At 32.9% G+C, this 12821-nt stretch overlaps 1 protein-coding gene across 2 annotated transcripts; it reads left to right on the plus strand.

Moving 5' to 3' along the window:
* The first annotated feature begins 4444 nt into the window (after positions 1-4444).
* Positions 4445-9582, plus strand: LOC124367832 (glutathione S-transferase 1-like). Of its 2 annotated transcripts, XM_046824974.1 has the most exons (7): positions 4445-4572; positions 5028-5201; positions 6062-6120; positions 7169-7307; positions 8026-8190; positions 9184-9332; positions 9395-9582. In XM_046824974.1, the coding sequence occupies exons 2-6, from the start codon at positions 5061-5063 to the stop codon at positions 9325-9327; spliced, it is 648 nt and encodes a 215-aa protein (XP_046680930.1). In that variant the 5' UTR covers positions 4445-4572; positions 5028-5060; the 3' UTR covers positions 9328-9332; positions 9395-9582. The 2 variants fall into 2 exon arrangements, with proteins under 2 accessions (XP_046680930.1, XP_046680929.1); XM_046824973.1 differs by lacking the exon at positions 9395-9582 and having other exon boundaries at positions 9184-9333.
* The last annotated feature ends 3239 nt before the right edge of the window (positions 9583-12821 follow it).

The raw sequence follows: 12821 nt of genomic DNA on the forward strand, positions 1-12821 counted from the left end.
GGCTAAATCTCTAACATGCAGTAATTACTTATAAACTAGGGTCCAATTTAATTTTCTGTCCTCCGTCTGTCTCTAGCCGCAAATAAAGTAAGAATGTAGTAATTGCCCTGGAAGGCAATAAACACAGGATAGGCAGGCCAATGTTCAACATGATCACTTGAGTTTTGTACAGTTAGTCTGATGTTCGGAAAGTTAAACTAACTGATTTTCTAAGTTGCTCATTAAGATTCACAGTTTTATTATATTCTCACGAGTACGAGAAAGACAATCATTCATCACACTGGCATCGTTACATTATTGTTTTACAATGTTGATGAGCTAATGTTATATGAGCGTACTGAATATTGCTCAGCAGATGCATCGTGACGGGGAATATTATGAACACACTACATGAGGTATTGTTGTTTACTTACATGATTAGTTTGGTTATCTGTGATGGTTTTTCTCTGTTTAAAGTTTTTTTATTGACGTTGGAAAGTTTGACAGGGTAACAGAATATCAGACATTTACCATCATTATGGTTACAAAAGGTATAACACAACGTTTCGAAGATTGGAATCTATCCTCTTCGTCAGGTGGGAGAGGTATTAGTGCATACAATAATAAAGAATGAAATGAAGAAAAGAAGAAAAAGGGTTCAAACATACCCAATAGCTGCTTGGAGTCTAGTCCAGGCGTTATCACTCGATAGAATGAAAGTTCCGAGCACAACTACGAGAAACACAATCACAAATCACAATGAAATGAAAGAAAGTTTCTTTACGTTACATTTGCTATACTTCTACAATTAGTATTAATATATGAATACAATACACAATACAATAGCACGGATCCTCCATCACCTGACGAAGAGGATAGATTCCAATTATTGAAACTTTGTGTTATATATGTTGTAACCATAACGATGGTAAATGTCCGTAATCATGTTATCCTGTGACGGTTTATTTGGAAAAGTAAGCCTGGTGAACTGAACTCCAATAACAGTTGTTACAGATGTCTATTGGAAGAAGATGAACTCGGCAGAGATGTATGAAGCGTCCGTATACAAGACAACGTAGCTGGGAATAGAAATAGCTTATTTAAGTGGCGCCAAGGGAGAAGGCTTTTCTAACATTGTCATGATAGTTTCCAGAGTGCATATTTTTCTTGGACTTGAAGGTTAATAAACACAATTTAACTATAAGTATGAATTCTTACAGTCTGGAAGCCAGTCGCACATTTTCCAAGTAATAGATGTAGAATTTGACACAACGGAGATGTTTGAGCGATTTGGGGCCAAGGTGCACGTCGCCGATCAGTAAAACAATTATAAAACATAGATTCTGTCACAGCTCTCCACAATCCAGTCTTTACGACAGCTGCAAGTGTTACAACTAGTTGCCAGATTGGAGATTCTAAGTCAATTCAGGGAATGAAAGAACACAAAATCGATGATTTCTTTGTCAGAACTCGAAGAAGATTGACACACCACACAATATTGATTTCCTTCAGTAGGTAGATACATTTTTCATAAAACCACGAAGATGAAAATTTCACCTGCTTTGGTAGTTTTCACGCTACAAGTGCGATAGGTATCCCTATGTTGTTGACCAGGACTCATCCTCGCAAAATTAATCTTCTGTGTCAAAAATAATATTCCTGTGTGTCAAAAACTATGAAAATGTGTTTTGATGTTTCGATGGCTAAGGCATTCATGCAAGTCCTGAATGGTTTTATTCACATTGCTAAAACTCAAAGCTACGTCATGCCTTGATGACTTTGGTAACAAAACTTCCATACCTTCACCAAGAACATTAAGCCCTTGTCCACTGTAATAACCGTTTCAGCAAAGAGTCATATGTGTGAAAAAAACTTTCCGATATCACATGTGATGAGAAGCTCCATAGTCAGCGTCCATCCTCAACGTAACACACAACAGGATTTTAAAACTTTTGCTTTCCTTTTAGTTAAGGTTTTACATGTTTTTGTTGACACTGTGCAGAAAAGTAAAAACATCTACAAATTTAGCATTGCAACGGTTTATTTACCATAACACTCCTTTGTTTTACCATCACTTGTAGACTTTTCAGGTACACTCCTGTAAACAATTTGGTAAGGTGCTGAGGGTCCTTGACGTCAACACAAGTTTACATAAAAAAGTTGCTACGTGCTTTGAAAATTCCTCATTTACTTCACGAAATCTAAGTTGAAGCCTTTAAATGTACTTGTAACGACTATTGTTCTCCTTGTTTGATACAGCCTGGACCAATGAGAGAACACCGCGGATGTCCTGCAAAGATGCTTGGAGGGAGGGAGTATAAAAGCGCCAACTCATAATTTTCTCCCTTCCATTTTTATTTTTAGTTATTTCCAAGTGGTAGTTGATTTTTATTTTTAAACTTTATTATTTTTTTTAGAAGAGAGCTCTGATTTTAGTTTGATATATTTGATTAATATATTTATTTCTTGCCAAAGGAACTTTTAAATCTACTAAACGGTTTGTCAATTCTTTATGGAAATAGAGTGATGAAAGTTCTGAAACGTTGAACTTATTAATTTGCCAGTTTAAAATAAATCCATTATTTTTACTTAGAACTGTGATTTTTATTTTAGACAAACCAGATAATAGTTAATAGTTTAAAAATCTAGTAATACATTTTTACTGAACATTCACACGGAGCTTACTAATAAAAAAATATTTTATATCGTCTTGGATGTGTCATTGATAATTTAAATAATAATAGTCTGGAATAATAATATTTACAATCCAAGTCATTATAGTACTTAAAAATAACTTCACTTGCATCCATGCTACATGCTCCATCGTCCTACCAAGTCTCTAACTAGAATAAGGGTAATAGACACTTCTGCTACATATCCCTAGCATACACACTTTAGCAGTCAGCTTTATATGAGCATTTACAGTGACAAGGAATCATTTTCATAAGAATTAACTTCCAAATTAATGAATATTTTTAATTTCCACTGTAGCTTTCTTTAGTTCATCAGGGTAATCCCTTTCTTCCCAGAACAAAACCAAATACGACATTAGTTTCGCATCAGCTTTATCTGACGGTTCCATGTTTGCCATAACGAATTTTAGTAAGCTTTTATATTTTCACTTTAAAATCCATATCTAAACAAAAATAATGCTGGTCCCATAAAAAAAAAAAATAAGTAAACAGATTAGATTTCAGTTGTCCTAAGTTGTTGCAGCCTTCCTAAATTAGCGGAAATTTATTATTTAAATTTAAAAATTGTTTCGAAACCTAACTCAATGAAAAAATTGTTTAACATGACAAGATAATTGAGAAATATCATCAATACACTTTAAATTTTGCATGGAACTTCATTTCTAAATATACAAGAATGAATTATATGATGGTAAATCTCTAACATACTATGGAATTTGGAAGGGATTCATTAAAACATATCACTTAGTAGGTTGACACAGTATGGATGTCGGAGGGATATAAACACTGCTTTTATGAACGATGTCTGCCTGTTTGTATGTCCAAGAACATCCTAAAAGTGAAATGAGCTGTAGGCTTTAAATTCGGCATCCAACCTCAGTGATGCCCATCAGGCGACATGTAATGTGGCTGTCCGCAGGACATCCTAAAAGTGAAATTAGCTGTAGTCTTTAAATTCTGCATTCAACCTCAGTGATGCCCATCAGGCGACATGTAATGTGGCTGTCCGCAGGACATCGTAAAAGTGAAATGAGCTGTAGACTTTAAATTCGGCATCCAACCTCAGTGATGCCCATCAGGCGACATGTAATGTGGCTGTCCGCAGGACATCCTAAAAGTGAAATGAGCTGTAGACTTTAAATTCGGCATCCAACCTCAGCGATGCCCATCAGGCGACATGTAATGTGGCTGTCCGCAGGACATCCTAAAAGTGAAATGAGCTGTAGACTTTAAATTCGGCATCCAAAACCTCAGTGATGCCCATTAGGCGACATGTAATGTGGCGTATACATACATACACATCACTACCTTGTAGCTTAAGAGAAAAAAAATGTCTGATGAAGAACTACTTAAGTAAAGTTTCTATTTAATTTAAATATGGTATAAAATTGCGTGTTATACTTGTTACACTGTAAAATTACACATCGTTATTTTACACAGTTTTCATTTGAATTTAATTTCATGAGTGCTAATAATATTGCTTTAAATGAGTACATTTTTGTAGGATAAGATTAATCAGTTCTCTTTTCAATTTTTATGTCCTTAAGGATGGTGTTTTATAACGTTATGATCACAAAGTGTACAAAAAATAATTGAGACGTAAACTGGTTGCACCACCTTAATTCACATAAATTATATTTGTGTTCAAGTCAGACATTAACTCATTGTTATATTTGTAGCAGAATAACACAGGAAGTGTTGTTGCAATAGATTTCACCTTTGACGACCTGATTTGTTTGAGAGCACTCATGTACCAATCTCAGTGTCAAGTATTTGGATTGTACTCGTATAAAAGGCTTACAGACACAGCACACATGTTGTGATTTCAGATCTATTGTAGTTCGTCGAGAGTTCGTGTGGGTAAAAAGTCTGCTTTCTCAGTCACCTTTTCAAATTATAGGTAAGTATGGGTATTTTGAATTCAGAAACATGTATAATTAACATTTTGATGTTTTCATACATAAAATTTACAACAATTTATTATGGAAGAGATTTTGAGATTTTAATATTTTAGCACTTCCTTTTTCTTTACGAATTTAGTAAAGACAATATTTCAGCATGGCTTTTCAGATATATTTTCTAGCTCATAAGTGTTGCCAACCTCTCCGTTATAGCCTACTGCCAATATATTGAGGATATGGATCCTGCACGTGATAAAACCTATACTCTTGCTATTGCTTTTAACTTTATATTGTTATTCTGGTTGGATATGCTCAAAACAAATGATGGAATCATCATTTATATTGTCAACGTGAGAGTTATATTCCCTCAAATATTACATTTTCAATAGTACATGCTCTTAAAAGAAACGGCATAATTCAATATCCTCCACATGATACGATAACTTTTTTTCAGGAATTCTTCTTTTGAAACCTACCCTTCTGAGTCATGCCTCTCATCCTGTACTACTTTGAGGCCAGCCCTCCAGTCCGCTCCGTTGACCTGGTCATCCATGCTCTTGGAATCAATGATGAGCACAAGTGCATGGATATTCCAAAGAAGGAGCAAATGACTCCTGAGTTTTTGAAGGTATGTAATTCAAATTTGAATGCGCTATTAAAAACACTGAGTGTTATGAGACATTCGTTGGTATCTACAGAGAGTGAACAAATAATAACATATCGAACAAAATGTATTGTATCGTGAATATAATGTTTAGAAAAAAAAAATTTAAACAGTATTGTAACAAGAATTTTTGTTCTCTCAGGATTATCAACTCAGAAAATTGTATCTAGCCCTACAAAGATCTTTGTGCTGCATCCGGAGTGACACGATAGTTTGTATGGGTAAGGTTGAGAGTAGGGGCTTACTCCTGTCGATTCGCACGAGAAAAGGTTTAGGACACTAATCATAAGTCACGTCCCCTAGGAAGAAGGAGAAACCAGCTCTGAACCAGCCTCTCCAATCAATTCAGCAGGGGGTGGGAAACCCCTGTGTCTAGGCTGGCAAGAATCTTTGACTCTTAGGGGAAAACCCTCACCAACTCCGATAGTCATCTCCCGCAGTAGACTAGACCTATAGAAATATACCATTGCGCCCCAGAATATCGACATTTGCTGTTAGTGGATGTGCCGCTGCTGGACACCCATAATAAGGTTGTCTAGATTTTAAACGACACAGTGGGTTTTTGCTGAACCCACATGGGGTTCAACAGGGAGGTATAAACCAGCCAGAAGGGAACATTCCTGGGAGATTGTAACGAGTTACACATACATCATTTTCAATACTAGGATAATTCATTTTGAATAAAAAAATAACATATAAAAAATTATGTGGTATCTTATAGCAATGGTATGTAATATTATGGACCAGCTCTTACACAAATGCTATTATTAACTTAATGTTTTTATTATTATAAGTTAATAGTTATTATATCTTATAATTTACAGATTAATCCGCTTCATACAGTTCCCGCGATTGATGACGACGGATATAATCTCGGGGGAAGGTAAGAATATACTTTTAATTATAAATTAGTTATAGATACTCTATATACTTATACTTATAATGTAAATAAGACACGAAATAAAATCCAAATTTGTTTATAAAAAGTTTCATACTGCCTTATAAAAAAATACATTTCCTCATTCAAAAGCCTCTTATAACCTTTATCGTTCCAAAGTGTATATATTTTATTTTTAAAATAAACCGGACTTGTTTTGAAAGGAGAAACTTATTAATATATAGGCTGTTACTCACGGCTTCACGCATAATTTATTTCGAAAATCCAGGGACATCGTAAGCATATTCTTGTTAAATTATATTCTAAACATTCCTGAGTTGAAAGATAGTCACTGAAAGATATTATTTTAGTTTTAGAATTAAGTTTAAAAAGCAGTATTATAGGCTCTTCAATTTGAAAAGTTGCACCACTTTTTTAAAGCACTAGTGACATAACTTGAATTTATCTGCAATATTTCATGACATTTGATTGAATAGCTCCAACGATTTTAGTAGTAACCGAACTGTTTTACATCAGTGTAATCCTGAAGTGAAGTCCTTCCCTGGCCTTTCAGTTAATGCACTTATAATGCAATAAGCTATGAGGCTCTACGTCATTTTGAAACGGAAGAAGTCATTTTTACAACATATTATTTTTATGGTTGAGAAAAAAATTATGTTACGGGTATGTTACGTGCACATATTAACAACTTGGGTCATTAATTCAGAGTAACATAATATCAAGAATAGACGAAACTAGTTTGACTTTGTCACTGGTACGACGTTTATTAAAAGTTAGACAATACTATTCTCACTAATTTTTGTAGATACTAATACTCTGAAACGCTAGAAATATTGTCATTTCAGTGGGTACTGAATCTGAAATATTTGTTCTTTAATTATTGTTGGATAAAATATTAGATAACATGATGTCGATCGTCATCAGAAATTTTAAAATTGTTGGTAATGTACTATACTAAGTAGTCTGTGTACCATGCTATACTTATGATAGACTTGACAAAGTTATCTATGTGTTTTTTTCATGTTGTTGACAGCCAAGCTATTGCCACTTACCTGGCGGATAAGTACGGACAGGATGACTCTCTTTACCCGAAGGATCTTCAGAAAAGAGGAATCGTAGATCAAATGCTTTTCTACAGCGAAGATGTTTTCTGTTTGTCAAAAGATATCTTGGTAAGTTTATGACATTGTTAAATCAATAGAAATATTGGAATGATATAAAAGTGATTAATTCCAATCTTTCCATATTAAAATTATATTTGAAATATCATCATCATATTTTAAGTATCAAAAGTGTAGTTAAACCCATCTTGTATCTATTACTGCTCAAATCGACAGATCTACAAAAAATGGATGTATTTAGTCCCCTGAACTGGTTTTAAGACAATAATTCGACATTTCAAAACCGATACTTTTGTTAGTATTATAATTATAAAGAAATATGTTCCAAAACATTTAGAAATTAACAATTTCCATGCATAATTATGTTGACACGTATTGTGTACTATTCGTTAAAAATATTAAAATTAATAACCTTTATTACATGTATCACTTTAGTGTTTTGAGTGAAAAATAACTTGTTACACTACACCAATGAATTTATACAAAGACATGTAAATAAAAGTATTCGTAATTTATATTGCATAACTTTCAAGTATGAACCTATAGTTCAGTGAAACAAAAAATCAGTAACACTACGTTTCGATATCTGCAATCTGATCTCTTGTTCAAGTTGCAGATCTCGAAACTTAGTGTTACTTGTGTTTTTGTTTCACTGAACGATGGAAAATGTCTGGAAAAAATTCTGTTTCCTTCACAATCCTTCCATCGTCAAAAATAAACATCAAACAACGAAACGGACCTATACTAATTTATTGATGTTGTTTTTAAGGCGCCCCTACTACACGACGGGATCCAGCCTACACCGGAAATGCTAGGAAAAGTTAAAGAAGTCCAAGGCAATGTGGAGAGACTGTTAACAGGCCGTGACTTCATCGCAGGAGACAATCTGACTTTAGCCGACTTCAGTTTTATTACTACAGTTGATGTATTCGAGGTAAATAGATAAAATATTCCTTATCTGAATAAAACGTTAAGATTGGTCCAGCTTTTTAAATAGAACAAGATAGTTTAAAGTCTATAGTTCGTGTGTATGCATTATAATAAGTTATGTTAAAAGTATTATATGAATTTGAAATGTTACCTTCTTGTATTTGATAAAAATTGCCGGCTCAAACTTGAAATACTTAAGTTATAGACCTGGATTCGTGCCATATCATTTCTTAGAAATATTATTTTTTATTTTCAGTGTGGCTCTTAATTTTTTTATGAAATTATAAGTATAAAAAGAGTAGGGTGACGCAGTTTTTATAGGTTGTACTTTAAATTATACAGTGTATTTATTATAATATACATTAAATTGTTCGTTACCTAACTTAAAACCATGCTAACAATGTCTAGATTTTTTAATGCTGGTTTCTAGAATATCGTGCCCTTTGGTATGCGTAAAAATCATAGTTTATAATATTGATGATTAGAAACTTGAAATACAGTAATCCGCAATTTTTATAAAAATACACATTTCAGTATCTAATACAATAACATTTTGAGTATTTCTCATTTGATGGTAAATACTATAAGAATTCTCATATTTAATATCAATTGCCACGTTGCCAAATATTATTGATTTGATTAAATAGGTTTCTACATAGTTATATCCCTTGGGTGTTAGATAGAAAAGAATGCAATCTCCATTTTCATCTTCAACTTATTTAACAGACCCCACCAACCAGATAATTCTAAAGGCCACAGCATTGAAATTCTACTTCGCTTATTTGCTCATTCTCACAGAAGCTTAAAAAATATAAGATTTCAGTAGCTCGATGGATGAAGTATAATTGTGTTTTTTCACGATTGTCAAAGAAATGTATAGTATGACGTAAATGAAGTTGAAGCATAATTTTGGGGAAATGCTTTTAACACGCAGACTTGTGATCTAACTTTTAAATCTCTTTGATTATAACTTAAAGAATACCTTTTATTGTTCCAGTTGTTCTGTCCAACCGGAAACAAGTATCCCCTGACTAAAGAGTGGGTAAGGCGCTGCAAGACTACCATGAAAGACTTTGACAAGACCAACAAGAAAGGAGCTGATTTGATACTCGGGCTTATTAAGAATGCTCTGACCAATTAAAAGTGTAGGTTGTGAAATATGGAGATCTTTGATATATAACAGTACTCATGTGTTGATGAAATATTTATGGTATAGAAGAGGCAGGTGTATTATTACAAGTTCTAAAACTCAAGATTCTCTTTAACTGTTATTTTGCATAACAAATGGAACATGAAAAATGTGAGCAGTATTACAATTAAAAATTGTTTGTTCTAAAATTCGAACAATTATCATATTAAAAATGAGCTGTTGCAGAATTCACTTTAAGGTTCATGCATGCGCCTTAAAATAAATCATAATCATAATTTTATGGTAACGTAAAATTAAATTTAATAAAAATTGTACTATACTCTGTTGTAATAAGCACTCCTTAAAATAAAAAGTTGTGAATAAAATATGCGTTGTTCATTGATTTTGATATTTGCTATTAATGTAAAGTCAAATTATGTAATAAAATATATGTTTATGGTTTAAATAAGAATTGTATTATCCATAAATTGAAATAACAGATTCTTGTCCCCTTAGTTATGTTTAAAATTAATTAATAATGCAGTGAATAACAATGCTTGATATTAAATTTTATATTCATGTGTCTATGGCGATAATAAGGAGAAGGAGATTAAAAAAGAAATAAACGCCCAGATTATCTAAGATATGAAGAGCCAATAACTTTTGAATATAAACAGAATAAAGAATAAAGAAGAATAAAGAATTTATTTCTCTTTTACATCACAATATATACAATATACATATAGTTTATAAACAATATTATAAATGTAGCCTACTTTGTGGCCTGGATGAAAACAAGTTTTTAATAATGGTTTTTTCATAAATTTGTTCTTTAATAATGTTATTCTGTTGGTTTTACTCTCCCCAAGGCATTTGAACTCAAATTTTATAAAATAAACTTATTTATAATTTTAAGGTGTTTTGTGTTAAGAACTTCTTAAATTCAAACTCTACCAGGATTTAATATGACTCAACTCCATAACATTTTTCTACCTAAGGAGCACCTCAAAACAGCTCCTCTTTATCCCAACAGATGTTTTGTTGTCAGTTACCTACATGTTAAAAATTGATCGTAAATTACAATATAAAATTGGCGCAAAACATTGTTTTTAAATGTTATATCAGAGAAGAGAGAATGTAAGGACTGTTATGATACCAGCTGCAGTACTAATAAAAACAAAAACCAAAATAGAACTAACAGTAGCCCAGCTATGGTGAAAAATACCGATTCAATGCTATTTTTCAGTTGAACTTCATTTTATATTCCGCTTAGTGCAGTCTGAAATATAATACTGACACAGACCTGGCTCCTGGGATATGGAGTAACGTTCGTCTGACGAGATCCAAAAATATTCGCTGACGAAAATGCTCAAAATGAACCTATGGTTAACAGGTTTTCGGACAATTGCCATCGTTATGGTTACAAAAGGTTTATACACTAGTAAACACTATCAGTCACTACACCGGCACGGATGAAGGTGGGATATTTGGGATGATTGGACTAAACTTCAAGCAGCTTTTGGGTATGTTTGAACCCTTTATTCCCTTCTTTTCTTCTTTCTATTCTTTATTTGTTGTGTGTACTGTTACCTCCCCCATCTGACGAAGAAGATAATTACAATTTTCGAAACGTTCGGTTGTACATTTCGGAACCATGGCAATGAAAAATATCCGCTATCCTGTTATCCTGTCAAACCTTCCATGGCCAACAACAGCCATTAAACATAGAAGCTATGGTGTATAGTTTTGACACCAGAGATACCTACACTACAAAATACAATAATATAGTGTAGTCTAGTCGAAGTGGCAGTCTGATTGTCTCATCAGGTACACAATTGAGTTTACGATGTGTCTGACATAATCTCTACGCATTGCGGAGCAACATAGTTTTCTATACAAAACGTAGCTACGGTAGGAAGTGTTGATTCTATTTAATGGCATCTGACGGCGTCGCATATTAATTTGATGTTTATTTTGGTTTTTATTTTTCTTAGTACTGGTACAATTACATAACAATTCTATTAAAGATGTCTCCAAATCTGGAGGCATGGTCGGCTGAAGAGATCTGATAAATCTGATAATTACTTTAGCAACATTGTTACAAAATTTGTGTGATGTTGAATATTCTAGGTCATAGTTGTGACTATTTCAGTGATTAAACAAATTATAATTAAACTATACAACATATGAGAAATCCTGCAAATAAAATGTTACGAGTGCAAAAGTTTGGCTAGTATGGTGACTGTTTGTTCTTCCATTTTGTTTAAGTTCTTCCATACTGAACTAACTGTGATGAAATTTTGCGTAAATTAGTCCAAATAGTCTGATAAGTAATATATTTTTATCGATACGCGTTTAGTTATCATTAAGGGTGCCACGGTATGTAATTATCCAAATGAAATGCACGAGAACGCTTAAAAGTTGCCAGAAGGTGAAGGTAATGTTAAAATGTAAACCAAGTAAATCTTGTGTGGCCCAGTAGTGTTTAATCGCTTTTTATGTCAGCCAATTCAATAATTATAATTGTTCACTGAGTATAACGAGATAAAGATTCGTGGTTTTCGTTGAAATATTTTGTGTAATACAAATTTTAGGGTATATTCTGTGTAGAATATTTAATTAGTTATTTATTTACTGATATTTGCAATAATAAATATCTTCAAAAATTCATTACGGATGGAATGGGTGATAAACTTTAATAAATTTATGTCAAGGATATTATTTGTTTTTTATTAAATTCAACTTAATAAAAAGGAGTGAATGTGCGCATTCACTTTGTTGGTCCCAGAGGAAAATCACTCGAAAATTGGCTTCTTATTAACAATATATGAAGTAAAGTTATAAATAAAAACAAAACAATGACAACTTATAAAACATCTAGAGGCCTTTAGTAGAAAATAACATCCGAGAAAATATATATATTGTACTACGCTACTGTATTTTCTATTATAACCACGTACCATAATATTTTATTTTTCAGGGGAGAGAGTGTCTCTTCCCAAGAAAAGTTTTGCAAGAATGAAGCCTTCTTACCGTCATATGAGTCCGAAGTAATACAAGGACCCACTCTGCTCTACCTTCTTAAAATGCCACTTAATTTATTCACATTTTAAGATACTTAATATTGTACGCATTAGTATTTAGATATGCTAAGTAAATCAGCATAAAGATATAAATTACGCGCGCTGGATATTACTTTCGAAACAACAAGATCAACAGGATATATCTTAACATATAAACTGAGATGTGAGACCACAGAACGAAAACTAGGTTAACACCTTCAGTGAGGCTCAATCTTGAGTGGTGGATGATAAGTATTTTAATAACACAGCTAGACGCCCTAGGGTGTCTATCGCATTCAACTTGTTACAGAACTGTACAATAAAAGTTTAGTTATATTAAATGTAGTTGACTACTGTACAACAACTGCCTAGCTGTAATAAATGTAGTTAAACTACTCTACTATTACTGTACATATAATACATATAATAGTTAAACTACTGTAA

The sequence above is a fragment of the Homalodisca vitripennis genome, chromosome 8, assembly GCF_021130785.1.
Source record: "Homalodisca vitripennis isolate AUS2020 chromosome 8, UT_GWSS_2.1, whole genome shotgun sequence".
Taxonomy (NCBI): Eukaryota; Metazoa; Arthropoda; class Insecta; order Hemiptera; family Cicadellidae; genus Homalodisca; species Homalodisca vitripennis.